The sequence below is a fragment of the Leptopilina heterotoma genome, unplaced genomic scaffold, assembly GCF_015476425.1.
Source record: "Leptopilina heterotoma isolate Lh14 unplaced genomic scaffold, ASM1547642v1 Lhet_26, whole genome shotgun sequence".
In the NCBI taxonomy this organism is placed as follows: domain Eukaryota; kingdom Metazoa; phylum Arthropoda; class Insecta; order Hymenoptera; family Figitidae; genus Leptopilina; species Leptopilina heterotoma.
In genome coordinates, this window is record NW_025110969.1 from 742,177 (window position 1) to 767,964 (window position 25,788).

The 25,788-nt window shown below is 25.1% G+C and overlaps 1 protein-coding gene across 1 annotated transcript in view; it reads left to right on the plus strand.

Moving 5' to 3' along the window:
* Positions 1–25,788, plus strand: part of LOC122503302 — a 41,918-nt gene that overhangs the window by 12,060 nt on the left and 4,070 nt on the right. Inside the window, exons 7-13 of the mRNA XM_043613787.1 lie at positions 55–349; positions 445–510; positions 594–671; positions 16,807–17,027; positions 17,099–17,393; positions 17,489–17,554; positions 17,638–17,727. Coding sequence (XP_043469722.1) covers positions 55–349; positions 445–510; positions 594–671; positions 16,807–17,027; positions 17,099–17,393; positions 17,489–17,554; positions 17,638–17,727 — 1,111 coding nt within the window. The remainder of the gene's footprint in view (positions 1–54; positions 350–444; positions 511–593; positions 672–16,806; positions 17,028–17,098; positions 17,394–17,488; positions 17,555–17,637; positions 17,728–25,788) is intronic.

Here is a 25,788-nt window from a genome sequence, read left to right on the forward strand (position 1 = left end):
AAACATTTACTATAATGTAATGAGAGAGAAATTACGAAAAATAAAATTTTTTAGGAATTTGAGACCATCACTTATCGATGAAACAACATTCAATCAACTCTCAGATGCCTTGAAAATGGAAAATTCGGAAGACTTGAAAAATAAAATTACAGATATAATAATTAAACTTCCACAAGATATTCGAGATACTCTTGCTTACTTAATGGTACACTTGCAAAAAGTAGTAGAAAAGAAGGAGATAAATAGAATGAATCCTAAGAACATTGGTATAGTCTTTGGACCAACTTTGATGAATTCTCAGTATGATGACCTAATGGCAGCCGCTGCTTTAAATAACCAACAAACGAAGGCAGATAATTGTTTAATTTCAAAATTTGCAAATCATTAAGTTTTTAATTTTAGAATTAAATGACAATAGTTTTTTTTCTTTTCTTTCTATTGTAGATCATTGAGAAACTTTTGGAACTTCCATCAAGTTTCTGGAAGGAATTGATAAATTATGAATCGACTGTAAGTAATAATGGTGATCACTTTCCGGTGAATCTCGTAATAGTACTTCATAATTTACAGTTATATTTTTTCTCCTTCTTTAGAAAACTGAATCCAATGTTTCAATCTCAAAGGAAGACAAAGAAGGTGCTTGGGGTGGTGCTGCTTCTGCTTCAGATGAGGTAATGATACACATATAATCAACAAAATGGGTGTTTGTAGGGTCATCAATTACTTCCTGTCAATTCAGAATCACCTTAAAAATAGTTTTTCATTCAAAAGAGTATGTAATGTTTACTATAAATTTTTATAATTTTTGTCAACAGATAGTTCATCCAAGGAGCCATCTTTGGTCTCAAATTCAAGAAGCTAGGCTGAAGCCGATTTCAAAGGTAAAGAAACTGGAGAATATCATTCCTGTCCCGAATACAATGAGTTTTAAATCTAATATACATAGTTCAGAATAATCCGAATCTAAAGGGTAAAATCCATTGACGTTCCAATTAATAAATTTTATAAACTTTTTATGACATGCTTCCAAACTATCAATAAGATATTGTATGTCAGTATGCCTGACAAATGAACAGTAATCAAATTTTGATAAAACAAATGAATTGAATAATGCATTTAAAGCATTGGTATTTAAAAAAGAATGACATTTTCGATGATAACAATGCTTTCACAGAACTAAAATCATGGTTAATAAATGAGTATCTTTTACATTTTTACTACAAATTTGTATAATTTTTGTCAAAAGAGAGTTCATTCAAAGAGCCAGCTTTGGTCTCAAATTCACGGAGTTAAGCTGCAGCCGATTTCAAAGGTACATAATACGTTCTGAATTACCTTAAATATAGTTTTTCATTCAAAAGAATATGTAATGTTTACTATAATTATGTATAATTTTTGTCAACAGAGAGTTCATCCAAGGGGCCATCTTTGGTCTCAAATTCAAGGAGCTAAGCTGAAGCCGATTTCACAGGTGCCACGTCGTATTGTTTTATCGAAACCTGAAGATGATCTAATGGATGAAGAATCATGAGATTTATCGAAACTATTAGATAGAGAGAAAGAGAATACTTCTCCTAATTCTAATGAAGAGGACGATTTGGCTTCCACTAGATTTTAAGGTGTTATTTTAACAACAAAATGGATTAAAATAAGATGCAATGTTTAAATCATTCTAGGATTAAAATAATCTTTTTTGCTCGTTTCTTTTTGTGTATAGACTGTATAGAGAACTTATAGTTTTGTAGTGAGAAGTCAATGCAAATAAAGAAATTTTTAATATAAGAAAATTAAGGGTTGTGTCGATCATTTATTAATTCCTGTTTCTGCATAGAAGATGGCCGGCTGCCGATATTGTTACTATTTAAGCTATTAGCGATAATTTTATTATTCTTATTATAACGACTAGCAAGTTTCTTTAGAATTTAATGCTTATTAAAAAATAAAAATTTTAATCGATTACGAATTGCGAGCAGTAGAGGTATTTGGCATTAATGAGACATTTAATTAATATTGTCAATAAAAAATTGTAAACAAAATATATTTTCTTTTATTAATAATATTTTTACGCATTATTACACCAGAGTTTCCAGGGTCTCTGATTATCAGCTTTATATATATTTTTTTAAAGTCAAAATTTTAAAGCAGTAAATAATGTGCATGAAATAAAATGAAAAATTTTCTAATAAATAAAGAGCAGCACAAATTTTTAGAGATTAAAAACCAGTATTGTTCTATATCTTTCTATTTGCTGCATTTATTGCTTGCTACTAAAAAACATACTTTTACAATAAAATAATATTTTTCAATGTTTCAAACTTTTGAAAGTCAAAGCAATTAATTCCTCAAGAATTTAAACTAAAAAGTACGATTGTAAGAAAATGACTTAAAAATATTTTTAAAAGATTCTACTGGTTCTATCTTTTTCCTTTTATCTATAATGAAATCATTCTTTTTATCCTTAATTGTAGCTTATATGCTCTTTTAAAACCCATGAGTTACCTAAATTGAAAAATGTTGAAATTTAACAAAATGACTGCGAATTTTCTTAAAAAATTAAAATCTAATTTCCTCAAAAACCTGAACGTTTTTTTCTCTTAATTTTTTGAATAGCTTCTAAATGTAAAATAGTCATTTTCCATAAAAATTTATCGGGGTACCACGTCTTGGGAAAGAATAAAAAAAATTTTAACTTTGAAGAAATGAAAATTTCAAGTTTTTTCAAATCTTTTACTAGATTCAACAAAAATCCGTATAAAACATGTTTTTAATATTCTTTTTATTTTCGTACGAATCACATTGCAAAAATTTTTTTCTGCGCCTAATTAATAATATACACTGAAGTTCTCCAGTATTAAAACGAAATATTTATAATTTAAATTTTTAAACACTGGTTTTCGATGCTAACTTTGATTTTTCGTTTGTGTTTTATTTCTGGATTTCTTTGTTTTTTTATTTTAAGTTATTTTTGAAGAAAATATGAGTAAACATTAATTGAAAATTCACTGATCCAATTTTATATATATATACAAAATAACTTTTGTCATATAATTTTTTAAAATAAATTTTATACTTTAAAAAAATTTTGATTGATTTGCAATTTGAGTAATTAGAAATTCTGTTAAGTAGAAATTCAAGTTAATTTTAATTTAATTTCGATTTAATTGAAAATATCTTTTGTCTAATAAATGCTAATGAGGAAATGCTGCTAACCTAACAATTATTATCTAACATCAAAACCGTGAAAAAGACATGTTTAAACAATTTTTTCCAATAATTATTATTCATTAAAATTATACAAAAGTACAGAAAAGAGTTAATTTTTTAAAGAAAAATTTTAAAGCAGTTAAAAGTAAAATATTATTCAATTTCTCAAATTCAATACACGTGTTTTCTGAAAATTTCCAGTATTATTATCAATGGATTGAAAAAAAGAAATGTAATGTTTAAAATTTTGATAAGTAAATTATTTCTTTTTTATGACAGCGCATGCATTCAAAAGATTCCACTGTTGTATGTCTTCAAAAATATTATATTTGTAGGTTTTTGATTAACTCTATAAGACACCATGTTAATTTATTCACAAATACATATTTCGTTTTTTGTTACAAGGAAGAAAATAGCGTTTTTTTTTCTTCTGATGAGATGGAAAATATGGTCAAAAGTTACAAAAACCAAAACAGAAAACAAATTCTTAAAAATTAAAATTTGTGTAAATAAAAATAAAAAATTATAAAAAATTTTTAATTTAAAAAATTTTTATTAATAAAAAATTCTGATAAAGTAGAAATTTAAGTTAATTTTAATTCTATTCCCATTAAGTCCCATGAAGAAACCAGCCATTGTATTAAAAAACTAAAAAAAAGATTTACCAGTTTTTTTTTTTTTTTTTTTTGTTGTTTAACAACAATTGTTTAAACAAATTAATAAAAATAAAATCTTTTTTGAAAACTTAATGACGCCGCTCGTATGCGAACAGCTCGGAATAGCAATCAATAGTATACGGCATGGCACCTGTTGGGAATGTTCATGTCCCTTGTATGCTTTGACGTATACTGTATTTTTTTTTAAATCCCCCTCCAAACCTTTTGTTATATACGGTTCCTCGTGCCCTTTGGGATTCCGCATACGGACGGAGGTCCAAACAAAATGATTTCTGCACTGTCCTCTCACGTGCCGGGATTTCTGGCAATTCTTCGTATCAAATTTTCCATGTCAAAATAGGGTTTAAATTCAGATTTAGTGGTTTTCTATTTTTGAAAGGAAAGTTTTTTGGTTAATGAAAAATATTCACTGCTTGTGAGAAGAAAGATTTAGTGTTGGCATTAATCATTGAATTGAGGAAATTTTTTGAAAATAATTGAATTTTAGAAAAGTATTTGATTATTTTTAAAGATTGAAATTTTGATAAGTATTTTTTAAATTTTTTTAACATAATTGAAATTTCTGCAATCATTTGTAACTTTTCAAAAATTCAATTTTTCTTAGTACTTTAATAAAAATTCCTGATTTTACCCTGAATTGCCTAACCTGCGGTAACCCTGATAATGGAATATTTACGAAACTACTTTCTGAAAGACTTTTGAAAGCAGTTGGTGAAAATTTACATGGAAAAACTTTCGGTATTCTTCCGGAAATATTTCTTTTTCTTCGGTACAAAATGGACTATTTACCCCATGAAGAAAAAATGTCCAAATACGTATTTTTTACAAGCAATGAAACTAATTTTTTATAGAACAACAACTACATAACTTGCTTTTATATTTATTTATTAAATCTATCAAGTATTGGAAAGATTAATAGGAATATTAAGAATTTAATGGATGAAATTATAAAACTTGGATTATTCTCTAGCGTCATCATCACGGCTCTTTAAATTCAATTGAGGCCACTTAATTATACGTATGGTATAAATTTGTTTTTTTATAAATGGTTCAAATTATTGATATGGTACCGCAATTAACGACTATAACAAACACATTATCACAGGGAATAAACCGTTGATGGTTGATAAATTCAAATTGTAGGTAATTATAATTCATTGTTGTTGGAATCGATACCAGTTTTTTATTGATACCAGTTTTCATTGATGAAAAAGAATGGAACGTATTTGTCATTATTAAATGATACTTTTTTCGCCGCGTATATGGTACAAAATATTAGTACAAATTTATGAATTTTATATTCATTTATTTATGACATAATTTATATATTATATAATTCATAATTCTCTTTTGTAATAAAGGCCTTTTTATACCTATGTCCAATTTCAAAAATTTCAAATTATTTCAAATAATTTCTTTTTAAATAAGTTTTAAATAACTTCGCATAAATTCAATTATGTTCAAAAATTTTTTTAAATTCTCGTCCAAATTTCAATTATCTTTATAAATAATAAAATTCTTCTCCAAAATTCAATTATTTTCAAAAAATTTAATAAAAGTCTTGGGAAAATTTCAATTATTTTCAAAAATTTTCCTCATTTCAATTATTTTTGATATCTACTATTTTAATAAAATTTTCTAAAAAAATTCTATTATTTAAACAAAATTTTAATAAAAATTTAACAGGAATTCAATTACTTACCAATTTCTTTTATAAATTTCTTCGCATCAATTCAATTATTTTGAATTTTTTAATGAAGTTTTTCGAAAAAATTCAAATGTATAAAGAAAATTGAAAAAAATAGTCTCAGAAATTCAATTATTTCGAAAAATTTAAATCAAATTCTTTTAATAATTTTATTATTTAAAAAAATGTTGACAAAATTCTTTACAAGATTTAGTTCATTAAATTGCAATTTTAATAAAATTTTCCTATACAATTCAATTGTTTCCAATACATTTCTTCTTAAGAATTCAATTATTTTCACAAATAATACATTTTTTATAGGAATTCAATTATTTAAAGGAATTTGAATAAAATTCTTCGCTGGAAATCAATTATTTTCTTTCTTGAGAATTCAATTATTTTTAAAAATTTTGATAAAATACTTTATAAATTTGAAAAATTATTATAAAATCGGTCATAAAATACAATTATTTTCGTGAAATACAACATTTTTCTACAAATACAATTATTGTCAAAAATGTTTGTAAAACTCTTCGAAACAATTCAATTATTTTCGTAAAAAATAAAAAATTCTTCTAAGTAATTCAATTATTTAAGAAATTTTTATAAAATTCTTCCCAAGAATTCAATTTTTTTCAAAAATAAACATTTTCACAGCAATTCAATTATTTAAAAAAAAATTTTTTACTTTGTCAGATTTCAATTATTTTCAATTTTTTAATGAAATTTAATTACTTTTAAAAAGTTTTTTAAAAAATCTGAAAAATTCAATTATTTAAAAAAATTTGAATAAAATTCTTCACAAGAAATTAATTATTTTCATAAATAATAATATTTTTCTCTGCAATTCAATTATTTTTACAAATAAAATTCTTCACAGGAATTCAATTCTTTAAAAAGATTTTTAATAAAATTCGTTGCAAGAATTCAATTATTTTCATAAATAACAAAACTTATCGCAGAATTTCAATTATTTTTATAAAATTTTAAATAAAATGATAGAAAATTGCATTTATTTTTACAATTTTTTTTTAAATTCGCCGAAAGAATTCAATTATTTTTACAAATAATACATTTTTTATGGGAATCAAATTATTTAAAGGAATTTGAATAAAATTCTTCGCTAGAAATCAATTATTTTCTTTTTTGAGATTTCAATTTATTTTTAAAAATTTTGATAAAATGCTTTCTAAATTTGAAAAATTATAATAAAATCAGTCATAGAGAACAATAATTTCCGTAAAATACAACATTTTTCTACAAATATAATATTTTTGTCAAAAATGTTTGTAAAACTCTTCGAAACAATTTAATTATTTTCGTAAAAAATAAAATTCTTCTAAACAATTCAATTATTTAAGAAATTTTAATAAAATTCTTCCCAAGAATTCAATTATTTTCAAAAATAAACATTTTCACAGGAATTCAATTATTTAAAAAAATTTTTTTACTTTGTCAGATTTCAATTATTTTCAATTTTTTAATGAAATTTAATTATTTTTAAAAAGTTTTTTAAAAATTCTGAAAAATTCAATTATTTAAAAAAATTTGAATAAAATTCTGCACAAGAAATTAATTATTTTCATAAATAATAATATTTTTCTCTGGAATTCATATATTTTAACAAATAAAATTCTTTACAGGAATTCAATTCTATAAAAAGATTTTTAATAAAATTCGCTGCAAGAATTCAATTATTTTCATAAATAACAAAACTTATCGCAGAATTTCAATTATTTTTAAAAAATTTTAAATAAAATGATAGAAAATTGCATTTATTCTTACAATTTTTTTTTAAATTCGCCGAAAGCATTCAATTTATTGTTATTAAAAATTTTGATAAAATTCTTCATAAAAATTCAATTTTAAAAAACATGCAATTACTGAATAAATTATTTATTTTTGTATTTAAATAATTGAATTCTTGGAAAATTTTCTAATAAAAATTGATTAAAAAATGAATTTCACTTAAAATTTAAAATTATAATTGAATATTAAAAACATTATAGCGTGAATTTTTAGAAATAATTGAATTTTGAAAAGGGTTAAAATTAAAATCTTTGAAAATTTGAATTTTTAGTTACAATATTCTTATGAAATAAAATAATGATTTTATTACTTTGTCATCTTAAATTCCTTCATGTTTTATTATAATATTCTCATAAGTTATTGAATTTGAGAATCTTAATTCCTATAGAAAAATATGATTAAATATTTATTTAAAAAAGAAGTTATTAATGTTTCTCAGGGTTAGAGAAAAAATGAAAATTTTTTCTGGAAATCAGGGAAAAGTCAGGGAAAAAGAAAATTAGAATTTTGTGGCAACCCTGTGTAATATTATTTCATATTACGATTAACATAATTTAAATTAACCTACTTGAACAAAAATATTTATTTTATTATAAAAAGAGTGAAAAATCTATATTGTAGATACCAGTTTCTTTAATCAAATGACAAATTGAAATTATTTTTTTAAATTTGAGTAAAATTTTAGAATTATTAAATATAATATTGAAAAGCAAAATATGGAAAATTCAAGGACAAAAGTTCAAAATCTAGGACATTTCAGGACATTTTTTCAAATTCCAGGACTTCAAGGACCAGTAGACACCCTGTTTTATTTACATAGGTACAGTGTTGTCACGTTTTCTCTGTCTGTCTGTTATAAAATTAGTTTTTTTCCAGGAATTAATTAATTACTTTTAAACTACTTAGTGAATAAAAAAGAACCTTCGTGATTAATAAAGCTCAAATCTTGACTTTCAAAATACAATTTTTACAAAAAATTCTGAACGTTGTAAATATTACATTTTTAATGATAAACATGTAAATTCGTGGTTTCTACATAAGATGGTAATGTTGAATTAAAAAATTTTTAACTTGTAAACTATTTAGTGAAAAACTCTGAAATTTGGTGGGTAATTTTATTATATAAAAGTAAATCATTTTCCAAAATATCAATAAATTCTGAACATTTTCCATTACTATACCATTCCTCCTTAAAACTACCAACTTTGCTTCAAAAACATTAAATGCAATAACATTGGCTCTATAATAAAAATATTCCACACAAAGCAAAAAAAAAAAGTGTTTGCAATATTTCCCAGAAGTAACTTAAATCAATTTCGATAAGTATTTGATGTAGAGAGAGAGAGAGAGAGAGAGAGAGAGAGAGAGAGAGAGAGAGAGAGAGAGAGAGAGAGAGAAAATACTGTGCGTGTTTGGAAATTGACGCAATACATGGCACCTGCATTTAAGCTGATGCTGCAGTTTGTCATCGTGGGCATTTCTAAAATAGCAGCTTATTTCGAAGGGAAAATACACATGCATGATGATGTGCTATGAAATATGAATATACGGGTAAACATGAGAGACGTCAAATATGAAACTTTTAAAGTCATTGACTGTCGAGAAAATATTTGCTTACATCTTCTGACGAGAGGAAATGAATGGAGTGAGTAAGGCTTTCAACTTATAACTAGGTATATCTACTTTTTCAAAAACTTTTCACTGCAATTTCCGAATAAACTTTTTTTCTCAACTAGATAAATAAGTTCACTTTCATCTTATATATTACAAGATGGTTTTGTATTAGAATTCGCTTTTAGTTCTAAATTATGAATTATATTTTAATATATATTTTCTTCATTCAATACAGAAATTATTATTGCTTCAAAGAAATTAAATTCAATAGCATTGGTGCTATTGGGCCAATAGTTTTCGTTTTTTGTCTCAATTTGATATCCTTAGAAAAACTGAAAAAGAAGGAAGTGAAGTTACATAATTGAACTCCTGGTTTCTTCCAATTTATAAAAGTGCATTTCCTTCAAGAAACAAAATGCTTTGGGAATATTACTTTCCAACTTTTCGCCCTTCACATCACACACGTATATATAAATAAATGTCAGAAGGGATTTTTGTCGTTGGAAGTCGAAGAAATACAAAGCATATCCCAATCCGAAGAGTCAGTCATCGTTTTCAGCTTCGGACGAGATTTGGAGGATTCTCCTCTTCGCACGCTGCTTTTTCGATATCGTGGCAAAGCAAACTTAATTCCAGCCGCCCTTTCTGGAGGCCTGCCCACCGAAGTAGCCCCCCTTCCTAATCGGACGACAAAGGCACGCGTCCCTCTTTTCCTCTGACGCTATATCACAACCCCCATCCCTCTTGTCCCTTATCTCCCTCATCGAGCCCTTCCTCCTTTTATTCTCATTTTCCCTCTATACCCTTTCCCTCTAACTTCCGCTTTTGAAACACGTTAGAAAGGTAATTTTCTCTTTCTCTCTATTATTGTATTCCTGCGACAATATAACGTACCTGTTACAAAAAGGTGTTGTTACAATTCGAGCTCGAGACAATTTCATTATTCCACCAAGAGAGAAAACTGAAAATTGATATGAATACGTACGTATATACAAAATAGAACCGAGAAAAAGAAGAGGGTAATTTTCGAAAGGATGCGAATTTTTTCCTTTCTTATTACGGTCCTTCTCTTAGAAATCATTTTACGTACATGGTAAATCGTGAGGTGTTAAAATAACACCAGAATGGATTAAAATAATCTACAGGGTGTCTACTGGTCCTTGAAGTCCTGGAAATGTCCTGGAATTTGAAAAAATGTCCTTAAATGTCCTGGATTTTGAACTTTTGTCCTTGAATTTTCCATATTTTGCTTTTCAATATTCAATAATTTAAAAATTTTACCCAAATTTTAAAAAATAATTTTTTTGATCCATCAAAAAATAATTTCAATTTGTCATTTGATTAAAGAAACTGGTATCTACAATATTGATTTTTAACTCTTTTTATAAAAAAATAAATATTTTTGTTCAAGTAGGTTAATTTAAATTATGTTAATCGTAATATGAAATAATATTACACAGGGTTGCCACAAAATTTTAATTTTGTTCTTCCCTGACTTTTCCCTGATTTCCAGACAAAATTTTCACTTTTCCCCTGACTCTGAGGAACATTAATAACTTCTTTTTTAAATAAATATTTAATCATTATTATTTTTCTTCAGGAATTAAGATTCTCAAATTCAATAACTTATGAGAATATTATAATAAAACATGAAGAAATCGATCACTCCGAGTCTTCGACTCGATTTCCTCTTGTTTTATAATAAATTTAAGATGACAAAGTAATAAAATCATTATTTTATTTCATAAGAATATTGTAACTAAAAATTCAAATTTTCAAAGATTTTAATTTTAATCCTTTTCAAAATTCACGCTATAATGTTTTTAATATTCAATTATAATTTAAAATTTTAAGTGAAATTCATTTTTAATCAATTTTTATTAGAAAATTTCCCGAGAATTTAATTATTTAAATACAAAAATAAATAATTTATTCAGTAACTGCATGGTTTTTTAAAATTGAATTTTTATGAAGAATTTTATCAAAATTTTTAATAACAATTGAATTCTTTCGGCGAATTTAAAAAAAAAATTGTAAGAATAAATGCTATTTTCTATCACTTTATTTAAAATTTCATAAAAATAATTGAAATTCTGCGATAAGTTTTGTTATTAATGAAAATAATTGAATTCTTGTAACAAATTTTATTAAAAATCTTTTTAAAGAATTGAATTCCTGTGAAGAATTTTATTTGTAAAAATAATTGAATTTTAGAGAAAAATATTATTATTTATGAAAATAATTAATTTCTTGTGAAGAATTTTATTCAAATTTTTCTAAATAATTAAATTTTTCAGAATTTTTAAAAACTTTTTAAAAATAATTAAATTTTATTAAAAAATTGAAAATAATTGAAATCTGACAAAGAATTTAAAAAAAATTTTTTAAATAATTGAATTCCTGTGAAAATGTTTATTTTTGAAAAAAATCGAATTCTTGGAAAGAATTTTATTTAAATTTCATAAATAATTGAATTGCTTAGAAGAACTTTATTTTTTACGAAAATAATTGAATTGTTTCGAAGAGTTTTACAAACATTTTTGACAATAATTGTATTTGTAGAAAAATGTTGTATTTTACGAAAATAATTTTATTCTACGACCGACTTTATTATAATTTTTCAAATTTATAAAGTATTTTATCAAAATTTTTAAAAATAATTGAATTCTGAAGAAAGAAAATAATTGATTTCTAGCGAAGAATTTTATTCAAATTTTTTTAAATAATTGAATTCCCATAAAAAATGTATTATTTGTGAAAATAATTGAATTGTATAGGAAAATTTTATTAAAATTGCAATTTAATGAACTAAATCTTGTAAAGAATTTTGTCAACATTTTTTTAAATAATAGAATTATTAAAAGAATTTGATTTAAATTTTTCGAAATAATTGAATTTCTCAGACTATTATTTTCAATTGTCTTTATATATTTGAATTTTTTCGAGAAACTTCATTAAAAAATTTTAAATAATTGAATTATTGATGCGAAGAAATTTTTAAAAGAAATTGGTAAGTAATAATTGAATTTTGGAGAAAAATTTTATTATTTATAAAGATAATTGAAATTTTGACGAGAATTTAAAAAAAATTTTGAACATAATTGAATTTATGCGAAGTTATTTAAAAAGAAATTATTGTGAAAAATAGAAAAAATTGAAGGGTTTGTGTTAGAATTCTTGGCAATTTCATAGTTTATGCAGCAAACAAAAAAGACACCAAAATTCAGAATTTTCCTACAAATTCTAAAAATTTAATATTTTCCAGTACTTTTAGTAAAAATCCCTGACTTTTCCCTGACTTGTGGCAACTACACATATAAATGTCTTGGAAAAATAAGAAATCTGTCCTGGAATGTCCTGAAAATGTCCTGGAATTTTAAGTCATATTTTCAGTAGACACCCTGAATCGGCAACAATTTAATCCTTCTAGGATTAAATTGACACCACAAAGGATTAAAATAAGCCATTTTAGTGTTATTTTTGTTTAAAACTAAAATTTTTCTTTAAATCAAACACCAAGTCAACGATTTGTCAAAATTCGACGAATTTAGCTTCACCAGAGCTATAAATTTACTTATCAAATTTATAGACATTTCATTTTTTTTTTTTGCGTTCCAGTGATAATAATATTATAAACTTTTAGAATTTTAATGACTTTAACTTCAAAAAATAGAAAATTTAACTTTTTACTACTTTAAAATTTTTCTTCAAAAACTTGACTCTTCTTGGAGTTTTGTATAATTTTAATAAATAATTGTTTTAAAAAAGACAAAATTTTAGTCTGCATTATTTAGCTTTATTTGTAAAGGGCTTTTTATGCCCGTCTGAATTTCTACTTTATCAGAATTTTTATTTAATCAAATATTGTCATTTTTCAAAATATCCAGTTAATTCATGAAAATTGTAGATAAAAATTGAATTATTATTTAACCAATTTTTAAACAAATTATTGATGTTATTTACTAACTTTTTACTGAGTGCACCTAGAAAGTTTCAGTTTTTCCCTAATTTTGCAATTTACTAAATTCTTTATGATTGCAGAAAAAGAATAAAAAAGAATGCTAAATATATAATTTTTCGCAAATTTTGTGTTTTCTGTTTTAATTTTTGGAACTTTTGACCATATTTTCCATCTCATCAAAATAAAAAAACGCTATTTTCTTCTTTATAACAAAAAACGTAATATTTGTAAATAAATTAAAATGGTGTCTTATAGAGTTAATCAAAAACCTACAAATATAATATTTTTGAAGACATACAACAGTGGAATCTTTTGAATGCAAGCGCTGTCATAAAAAAGAAATAATTTACTTATCAAAATTTTAAACATTACATTTCTTTTTTTCATTCCAGTGATAATAATATTGGAAATTTTCAGAAAACACGTGTATTGATTTTGAGAAATTGAATAATATTTTACTTTTAACTGCTTTAAAATTTTTCTTTAAAAAATTAACTCTTTTCGATATTTTTTTATAATTTTAATTAATAATCATTCAAAAAATTTTTTAAACATGTCTTTTCCACGGTTTTGGTGTTTGAAAATAATTGTTAGGTTATAGCAGTATTTTCTCATTAGCACTTAGACAGAAGATATGTCCAATTAAATTAAAATTGAAATTAAATTAAAATTAACTTGAATTTCTACTTGACAGAATTTCTATTTACTCAAATTTAAAATCAATCAAAATATTTTTAAAGTATAAAATTAATTTTTAAAAATTATGACAAAATTTATTTTGTATATAAAATATGATCAGTGAATTTTCAATTAATGTTTTCTCATATTTTCATCGGAAATTTAATAAAAAAGCAAAGAAATCCAGAAAAAAACTTTAACGAAATAACAAAGCTATCATCGAACTAGTGTTTAAAAATTTAAATAATAAAAATTTCGTTTTAATTTTAATATTGGAGAACTTCATTGTATATTATTATTAATTGGGCGCAGAAAAAAATTTTTGCAATGTGATTCGTATAAAAATAGAAAGAATATTAAAAACGAGAAACATGTTTTCTTTTTGGATTTTTTTTGAATCTAGTAAAGGCTTTGAAAAAACTTGAAATTTCCATTTCTTAAAAATTAAAATTTTTTTTATTCTCTCCCAATACGTGGGACCCTGATAATTTTTTATGGAATATGATCATTTTACATTTAGAAGCCAGAAAAAAATTGAAAGAAAAAAAGACGCTGGGGTTTTTGAGAAAATTAGATTTTTATTTTTTCAGAAAAATCGCCGCCATTTTGTTAAATTTCAACATATTTTAATTTGACTTATGAGTTTTACAAGATCATATAAGCTACGATTAAGAACAAAAAAGAATTATTTTATTATAGATAAAAGGGAAAAAGATAAGACAATTTAAACAGAAATTTTGTGATACGTGTCAAAATTGTTTTTTATTGTAAATGTACATATATATTTTTTAGTTGCAAGTATTAAATGCAGTAAATAGAAAGGTATAGAACAATATTTATTTTTGTTTATTAATAATATTTTTACGCATTATTACACCAGAGTTTTCTGGGTCTTTGATTATCAGCTTTATATATTTTCTTTAAATTCAAAATTTTAAAGCAGTAAATGTGCATGAAATAAAATGAAAATTTTTTTTAATAAATACAGAGTGGCACAAATTTTAGAATTTAAAAATATATTTTGTTTACAATTTTTTATTGACAATATTAATTACATGTCTCATTAATGATAAATACTGCTCACAATTCTTAATTGATTAAAATTTTTTTCTAATACTCTGCATTAAATTCCGAACAAACGTAAGGCCCGAGCAGAAATTTTAATCGCGGCATTGTAAGTATTAGTTCTTATTTGTTCAACTATTGTCATTGCAAAGTTTCTAAACACATAAGTATGTAGTTTTTTTATTTTCTAACATTTTTTATAAAATATTAGATAACTTTTTATGTCAAAATTTTGATATTCAATTGGAATAATAAGCCCTACTATGTTCCTAGAGTACATTGTTTTGTTATTTGAATTGGAAATATTCAAAATATTAAAATCGACTTTTTCGACTTTTTTCAACTACAAAAGTCGATCCGAGGCCTGTCACTGTATAATTTGATAAGTTTTTTTTTAAGCGTATGTCCATTGCACTTTAAGACGGTGATTCTTGTCACAGAAGTGAAGGTCAATCATTTAAAAAATTTTTGACATTCTTTTAAAGTTGTTAGAGTTTTTTTATGAAACATAGCTTTACTGTAAGTCTTTAAAAGCACTATATTTGTAAATTTTTGATCAAATTTATAAGACACAATGCTAATTTAATTGATAATATTTCGTTTTTTGTTAGAAAAAAGAAAATATCGTTTTTTTTTATTTTTATGAATTAACTGGATATTTTGAAAAATGATAATTTAACTAAATAAAAATTCTGATAAAGTAGAAATTCAAGTTAATTTTAATTCTATTAATCATAGCTTTTGCCTAAGTGACTCAAGCTAATGGCGACTGCTGTTAACCTACGAATTGTTATATCCAACTTTAAAACCTAAAAATCTCATGATTATACCATTTTTTACAAAAATTATTTACCAAATTTATAAAAAATTCCAAGAAGAGTCAAGTTTTTAAAGAAAAATTTCAAAGCAGTAAAAAGTTAAATTTTCATTTTTTTGAAGTCAAAGTCATGAAAATTCTAAATGTTATGACATATAAAAATATCTCCATCGAAAAATTAGTGGCATACTTCATAAATTTTGAGCCTTAAACCATGTTTTAACAATTATTTATAAAAATTAAACAAAATACCGAGAAGAGTCAATTTTTTAAAGCAAAATTTTAAAGCAGTAAAAAGTAAAATTTTTCAAATTCAAAGTCATGTATTTTCTAAAAATTTCCAAGAATATTATCACTGGAATGCAAAAAGAAAAATGTATTGTCTATAAATTTGATAAGTAAATTATTTCTTTTTTATGACAGCGTATGCCTTCAAAGGATTAAACTGCAGGCATTTGTTGAGTATAAATACAATCGAGTAACAAACAATTATTCACATTACTGCGAATTTTTAATTGCATTTCTTACATTTTATTTTTATTAAATAAACCATTTTATTAATGAGAAAAAAGTGCTAATACTAAATATCTAAGATTGAATCCAATTTGTTTAAAACAATATTATAGCTTAAAAGACAACATCAAATCAGTGGAAATATTAATAATATTGAGTAGTAATCTATTCAACATTTAAAAAAATGGCCCCTTTAAAATGTATTTTACTATTTCTTTTCTTTACTACTGATTTAGTAATTGGAGTGCGATATTCGAGCGGAGAAGTAAGTTTAACCAAATTAACATTTTATCATTCACTTTTCTATTTTATCTTCAATTTTTTTGTGAAACTTTAGTATTAACCATGGTAAGAAGCAAAACTATTTTTCAATGTTTATAAACTAGGGGCAAATTGTGACGAACCATAAATGAAGGAAAAAACAATTTTTTTCATATTTTCAAACTATGGGCAAAGTGTGGTTAACGATGAGATGAAGAAAAACTATTTTTTTTATATTTTCAAACTATGGGCAAAAAATGTCGAAGAAAGGAAACAAAAATTTTCTTCATAGTTTAAAAATGCAAAAAAAATAGTTATTCTTCTTCCCATGGTTTGTCATACTTTGCCTTTTAAGGCTACCTTAACGCTCAAACATTGTTTTAGGCCAATCTAAAGTAATAGACAAAGTTTCAGCTTCAAGCAAATCTTGAGCTTTAATTGAGCCTTGAGATAGTCAACATTTTGTTACGCGGGTTTCTTTGTGAATTTAAAGAAATTTACAAAAACTGATTACATTTAGGGTAGAATTGATCGTCGCATTAATAGGTTATTGGTACATCCACTTATAAAAAAATTGGTAGAAGAAGTGGAAAGATCTGGACTGGAACATGAAGGATTGTATCGCTTATCTGGTAGTAAAACTGAAGTACAAAAGTTGGAAAAAGATTGTCAATTTTTAGACACGGATATATCGCAATATGATGTAACTGCAATTACATCATATCTCAAAGAACTTTTCCGGTAAATTTTTATTCACAAAACATTTACTATAATGTAATGAGAGAGAAATTACGAAAAATAAAATTTTTTAGGAATTTGAGACCATCACTTATCGATGAAACAACATTCAATCAACTCTCAGATGCCTTGAAAATGGAAAATTCGGAAGACTTGAAAAATAAAATTACAGATATAATAATTAAACTTCCACAAGATATTCGAGATACTCTTGCTTACTTAATGGTACACTTGCAAAAAGTAGTAGAAAAGAAGGAGATAAATAGAATGAATCCTAAGAACATTGGTATAGTCTTTGGACCAACTTTGATGAATTCTCAGTATGATGACCTAATGGCAGCCGCTGCTTTAAATAACCAACAAACGAAGGCAGATAATTGTTTAATTTCAAAATTTGCAAATCATTAAGTTTTTAATTTTAGAATTAAATGACAATAGTTTTTTTTCTTTTCTTTCTATTGTAGATCATTGAGAAACTTTTGGAACTTCCATCAAGTTTCTGGAAGGAATTGATAAATTATGAATCGACTGTAAGTAATAATGGTGATCACTTTCCGGTGAATCTCGTAATAGTACTTCATAATTTACAGTTATATTTTTTCTCCTTCTTTAGAAAACTGAATCCAATGTTTCAATCTCAAAGGAAGACAAAGAAGGTGCTTGGGGTGGTGCTGCTTCTGCTGATGCTTCTGCTTCAGATGAGGTAATGATACACATATAATCAACAAAATGGGTGTTTGTAGGGTCATCAATTACGAGTTTAGACATTATTTTCCATTTTGAATTTAAATTTAAAATTCAAAATGCAGGATCCAAAGTAATTAATAATAATTTATTCTGTCTCCTGACTGTTTTCTTGAAAAGCATAAGACCTCGAAAAAAATACCAAGAAATTTCATAACATATATATATGCCAATAGAAAGCTTACCTTTTTCCCATGAGCCATGTAAAAATCAAAGTGGGACCTTGCTCCATATACCAGTACCTTTGGAAGTACGTATGGATTTTTTAATTGAATGTAAACTCTTATTTTTATAAACAATTTACTGCTTATTTTTTGACAAAAAATTAGAATTTACTCAAAAAGAGCACCATTTCTACAAAAATTTAAAAAAAATCATACGTACTTCTAAAAGTAATAGTGGGACAAAATTCGTAAAGTGGGCAACTAATTTTCAGTTGGTCAAGATTTTTTCATTAAATTTTTGTTTTTCTGTTTGAAATAATAAATAAAAAAGACAAGTTAAACAGTTTTGCAAAATTCGATTTTTTGTTGTACATATTGTTAAACAAACTTTTTTGCATAAATTTAGAAAAGTTTTTTTTTTTTTAATAAAGTAATAGGTAAAATTTAATGATTTTTGGTATGATTATTAGAATATAAAAATAACACGATTTTTTATTATCATTTTTCATTTTAAACTTAAAAGTAATTTGATAAAATTATAAACAATTTATTTAAACAAATGAAAATAAATGCAACTTCTCGATCTGTTACTTTATTTTTCAAAATTGAATATTGTTCCTTATTTAATGCCCAAGTATTGCCAAAAATAAAAATTGGTATTTTACATTTGTTCAAAAGACATAAATAATTATGTTAATAACAATAAGCATTAAAAAATCTTAAAATCTTAAAAATATTTTTTTTAGCTTCATTAATTAACAAAATTAATTAAAAAAACCTATTAAAATAATGTTTGAGTGTTTCTGATGTATGAAAAAAAGTATAACAATTTATTAAATTGTTTAAACAATTAATTGTTGTTATTTTTTTAAATCTGCACTTAGGGCTAGAAATTTCTACTTTTTTCACAACAATTGTGCAATTTGTCATGAAGTAAAACATCTGCTAATAATAAAAAAAGAAATTAATTGAACATTGTCTAAACAATTAATTGTTTTTACATTTTTCATAAATTGTACTTGGGATTAGAAATTTCTAGTTTTTTCTGTATTGTGCATTTTCTTGTAACTACCACATTTAAGTATCAAAGAAAAACAAAAAATTAAAATATTTAAACATTGTTTAAACAATTTATTCTATTAATTTTTCAATTTACTGTACTTAAAACTATAAATTCCTAGTATTTTCTTAATTGTGACATTTTTTATATAACTTAAACACTTAAGTATAATAGAAAAACTAAAAATTTATTATTTAGCCATTGTTTAAACAATTTATTAAAATTTATTTTATTATTTTTTTATTTAATTTTTCAGTTGTTTGTATTTAGAAAAAACTAGATATCTCTGGCCCTAAGTAGACTTTATGAGAAAAATAACAATTAATTGTTTAAACAATGTTTAATTAATTTATTTTTTTATTTTTTATCATTACCAGATGTTTTACTCTTGACAAATTGCACAATTATTGAGAAAAAAATAGAAATTTCTAGCCCTAAGTACAGATTAAAAAAAATAACAACAATTAATTGTTTAAATAATTTAATAAATTGTCATACTTTTTTCATACATCAAAAACACTCAAACATTCTTTTAATAAGTTTTTTGATTAATTTTCTTAATTAATAAAGCTAAAAAAAACATTTTTAAGATTTTATGATTTTTTAATGCTTATTGTTATTAACATAATTATAATTATATCTTTTGAACAAATGTAAGATACCAATTTTTTCTTTTTGGTAATACTTGGGCATTAAATAAGGAACAATATTCAATTTTGAAAAATAAACAAGCATATCGAGAAGTTGAATTTATTTTCATTTGTTTAAATAAATTGTTTATAATTTTATCAAATTACGTTAAAGTTTAAAATGAAAAATGTCAATCAAAAACCGTGTTATTTTTATATAATCATACAAAAAATCATTAAATTTTACCTATTACCTTATTAGAAAAAAAAACTTTTCTAAAATCATGCAAAAAAGTTTATTTAACAATAACTAAAACAAAAAATCGAATTTTGCAAAACTGGTCAACTTATATTTTTTATTTATTATATTAAACAGAAAATCATAAATTTCATGAAAAAATCTAGACTAACTGAAAATTAGTTGCCCACTTCACGAATTTTGACCCTAGTATATAGCATATGAAATTTCTTGGTTTTTTGTTCCAGGTCATCATGTTTTGATATCCTTTGCATGGTGTGGTCAAAAATTGATAGGTTTGGCTAGTTGAAATCATGCGCATAATTTGCGCCAATGTTGCGATTATTAGGTTCCAGTACCAGAAATGTGTTACTTCAAATGACAAATGAAGAAATTTCCAAAAGTTTTTGGGTGGGACAACATAACAGGGCGCTAGATAGGCAAATTTAAAGACTGTTATTTTAAATAAAACAAACTCCGGAACATGAAAAATGTTAAAACTCCAGTATGTTAATTAAAATAAAAACTAATGTTAAAACTCCAATATAAAAATTTAAAATAAAATATTTAAAATGGAAACTAATTCTAATTCCAATAATTTTTAGATGGGACAACATACGCTAGATAGGCAAAGTCGTGGACAGTTATTTTGAATAAAACAAACTCCGGCACATGAAAAATGTTAATTCTCCAGTATTTTAATTCAAATGAAACTCATTCTTATTCCAATGGTTTTTAGATGTTTCGGAGTTTGTTTTATTTAAAATAGCAGTTTTGACTTCGCCTCTCTAGAGCCCTGTTATGTTGTCCTGTCTAAAAACTAGTGGAATAAGAATGAGTTTCCATTATGACGGTTCTTTTAATAATAAATTAAAAGTTATGTAAAATTCAATAAATCATTTTCCCTTATTCGTCAAAAATCAAAATTCACACCAAACATGGCTGTCAGACGCCAGTTAATTTAATTGTTGAAAAACTAACAAAAACAATAATTCAATAATGATAAAAAAAATAAAACAACACTTCTCTATAAGTCAAAATAATGTCAAAGGAGATTCCGCTGAGAAAAGTTAAGAAGGGAAAGTATAACCTTTTTGAAACACGACTTTTAACCAATAATTTTACTGACTATTTTCTTATCAATTTATCCTTCTGCTATAGTCAGGAATTTAGACAAATGAATCTTCTTTAAAGAAAACACAACAGAAATACACTTTCAAAAATAACACTTTTATTCAAACTAAATAAACTCTCTTTTAAATACAATCTTCCACTCCCCTACAACCCATGTCTATTCTACGAGATCACAAATTATAATTATAAAATATCTATAATCCTAGTCTAAAATACGTCTTCTCTATTCAACATCCAAAATCCAACTAACTCAAAAATGTGCTTTCGTCGTCTGCTACATTTTTCGCGAAACGCCGGTATACACTTGTCAAAAAGGGGAATTTACATTTCTTTCTGCGCCTTGAAGGCAAAAGGACTAACGCGCTAAATCCAAAATCAAATAATTATTAATTGAAATTATAATAATAAAAAGAAAATAAATAATGAAAGAAAGCAAATAATGAACATATCATGACGAAACCACTTCGTCACACCATATGAATTAGCATACTGGAGTTTTAACCTGACTTTAACCTTGACTTTGCCTATCTAACGTATGTTGTCCCATCCCTGGTTAAAAAACCGGACATATTTCGGACTAATCCGAAATTTGTCCGAAACAATGCGGTTTATGGTCAGGTTTTTGTCACCCGAAATTAATCCGGAAAAATCCGAACTCTATACGGTTTGTGAACAACTAGTGAAACCGGAGTTGGTCCGATGAAGTCAGAAATTAATCAGTTAATTTTAACTAGTGAATCCGGAATTAGTCCGAAACAGTCAAAAATTAGTCCAGACAATTTAGTTAATGTTAATAGAAAAATAATTATACAAGTTACACATATTAATTATTATTACTTTATGGTACATTCAACATATTTTTTCGATTTACCTATCGCAATTTTATTTACATTAACTTAAAATTTCTAACGCTTGGTGATTCGAACCTACACCTATATAACATTATATCGCACCGAAATCGAATACACTAACCACTATACCACGCTCGCATGGGAGTTCAAATTCATAATAGAATTTATCAAGTACCACGAAAAGAAATGACAAGAAACTAGCACATCAGTGTTAATTTTAATATTGAAACAAGATAACTAATAATACTAGTAAATTTGGAAAAACAAATTGACTGCAGAATTAAATATTTTATTTACCATAAGTAAATACCCTGAATAAAAAGTGGGACCGATTTCGGATTAATCCGGAATTTGTCCGCAACACTACGGTTTATTGTGGAGTTTTTTTTACCATGAATTAAGTTTGAAATCAATACCGTTTTTTATAACTATTGAATCCGTAATTAGTCCGGTTTAGTCTGCAGTTAGTCAGATCATATACGACTAGTAAATGCAGAAGTAATCCGGTTGGTTTAACCAGTGAATCCGGAATTAGCCCGATTACGGACTTAATTCATAGACATTTAAGGTTACTCCAGATTGATTTAGGATTCACAATTTCACTCGGATTGATGCTAGATTAACGCGGATAATTTTCGTACAATTATCGGACTAATCCACACTAATATACCCGGATTTAATCCGGATTAGTCCGAAATTTTTATCAGGAATATAATATGATTCGGGTGGCCGTCTATTACCGGATTCTTAGCATACATATTTCGGATTGTTTCGTATTTGTTTCCGAATATCATTTTACCACACTAATTCCGAATTGAAGCGGACTAATGTCGGATTCTTTGTGTACAGATTTCGGATTATTTCGTATTTGTTTCGGATTATACCTTTTAGTTGGATTAAATCCGGATTGTTGCAGACAATTTTCGGATTCTTAGCATACATATTTCGGATTGTTCCGTACTTGTTTCAGAATAGGATTTTGATACACTTAATTCCAAATTGTTGCGGACTAATACTGGATTTCTTGCTTACAGAGTTCGGATTGCTCCGGACATTTTGCGGATTAAGTTTTTTTTAACTAGATTAAGCTCGGATTGTTGCGGACTGATTCCGTATTCTTTACATATTGATTTCCGATGATTCCGTTCTTATTTTAGAAGAATTCTTCACCAGTCATAAATTTGGATTGTTGCGAACTAATTACGGACTGAATTCGTAGACATTCAGGATTACTCCGGAGTGTTTTCGGATTCAGGTTTTCATTCGGATTGATATCAAACTAGCGCGGATCATTTTCAGACCTTTTTCGTACAATTTTCGGACTAATCCGTACTAATCTGTCCGTATTTAATCCGGAATTAGTCTGAAAATTTTACCAGGGATCTCAAAATTATTGGAATTAGAATTAGTTTCCATTTTAATTTAAATACTGGAGTTTTAACATTTTTCATGTTCCGGAGTTCGTTTTATACAACATAATAGATTTTCAATATGCCTATCTAGCGCCCTGTTATATTGTCCCACCCAAAAACTGTTGGAAATTTCTTCATTTGTCGTTTGAAGTAACATGTATAAGTAAAAAAAAATTTCTGGTTCCGGAACCTAATAATCGCAACATTGGCGCAAATTATGCGCAGGATTTCATTTAGCCTAGGTTTTGTGTTTATATCAGTTGATTAAATGAAAAATTAAATTTTGTTGTCTCTATTCTTAAACCATTGGTTTCGCTCATTAGCAATATTGATTCTACACAGTTTTATGAAAAGTATCAAATTGATAGTATATTGCAGATCAAGTTGTGGCAACGTTTTGATACTGTATAATGTATCAAGTTGATACGAATATAACTATCTTTTTTAAGAATGATAGTCAATACAGTATCATTTTTTGATACGTGTATTTGTATCAATGTAATACTGTCATGGCCGGTTCGCATTAACTTGAAATTTAAGTAATCAATTTATTTAGTTTTATATACTCTTATGTATTAAAAATTGTTTTATTTTACATATTAACAGTGACAAATGTGAGAAATTATATAAAATGAGCACATTATTTAGAAAAAACTTGTATTGAAATACACTAACCTCAATTCACGTTGTTGTGACATTTCGATTAAAGGTAACTTTACAATTTCTGGAGATTTTTGGCTCAAGGTATAGGGAAATATTTAAGGGTGCGTTCATTCCGTTCTTAATAGTATGTATTTAAAATTTGATTATTACTATTGCTGATGAATTCGATGTTATTTAATATCAAATGGTAAATAATTATAATTTATGTTATATATATATAATAATAGTGGTTTTCGTTATTTGATGTTTAATAATTTTTTATATATTTAACTGTGTAGGTCGATATTTTTAGAAAAAATATCAGTATAAAAGTGACAAAATGTAGTTTCCAGTGAATATAGGGTGTTTTAAATAGAATATTTAGTGAATAAAAAAAGGAAAAATTAGAAAAACTTATTATATTTGACAAAAGTAATCATTAAAGCATTTATTTATTACATATTTAGAGCAGATTAATGTTTACTTATTGAATAATTAATGTTTAAAGTTGGAGATGTCAGTTCTACCGTGAGATGTATGCGTGTGTGTGTAAAGCGATAATAATATACTACTGATATATCGCCGCGCATTTGTCACGACAGATGGCGGGACTGACATTCGAACTGCTTTCTGTTTTATCACATTCAAAACAAGAAATAGGAAAACCAACTTTTCAAGATGAATTTTATTTAAATCAATTCTAGAAATTGATATTGAAATTAACCTTTTTTTAATTTAATTGCTTACAAAGACAATTATTAGTATATTTAATAAAATATGAAAAATAAAAACGCAGAAATAAATAAATAATTATACTAAGAAAGATAAAATAGGCAATTTTTTCCCGTTTTCTTAAAGTTATTAGAAAATCTAATTTTTAGACCAATTAAAATGAGATTCTAACTCCTCCTACTTTAAGAAAGCAATTTTTTTTATTCGTTGGTTCAACTTTACAAAAAGGGAGTGAATATTTAATTTTTAAAAAGTTACATTTATTCTTGACCCATTAAGAAAAAAAGACTTCTGGCCAATAAAAATAAACTCCTCCTATTTTCAAAATGCAATTTTTTATTTGTTATAGTTGACTTAAACAAAATGGAAAAAATAATTAATATTTGAAAAGTAAAATCTATAATACCAATCCCCAAAGAAAAAATGAATGATTTAGACCAATAAGAATTATAAACAAACTCCTCCCATTTTCAAAATCAATTTTTCTATTTGTTGGTTGAGTTAAACAAAATGGAGAAAAAATTAATATTTAAAAAATAAATCATATTATTCCAATCCCCAAAAGGAAAAATGGATGATTTAGACCAATTAAAATAAAACTTAAACTCCTCCTTCTTAAAGAAACCTTTTTTTGATTTGTTGCTTCAATATAGAACAAAATGGAGAAAATATTAAAATTTATAAATATAAAATTTAGTCCCCACCCCCAAAAGATAAAATGCATGTTTAAGACCAATTAAATTATCATTTAAACTCCTCCTATTTTCAACTTTTTTATTTTTTATTTTTTTTTTATTTTCAACTTTTTTTTTTAAAAATATAAAATTTAACCACAAACCTTTCCGAAAAAATAGGAGGAGTTTTAATTTAATTTTTTATTGTTTACTAGACTTTATTTTTTCTTTTGGGGGTTGGAATTATACGTTTTATTTTTCAAATATTAATCTTTTCTCTATTTTGTTTAACTTAACCAACAAATAGAAAAGTTGATTTTGAAAATAGGAGGAGTTTAAATCTTTTTTTATTGGCTAATAGCAGTCAATTTTTTTGTGAGGGGTGGAGACTAAATTTTATATTTTTTGAAGTTTAATATTTTCTCCATTTTGTTCTATTGAACCCACTGATAAAAAAATGCTTTTATTAAGAAGGAGGAGTTTA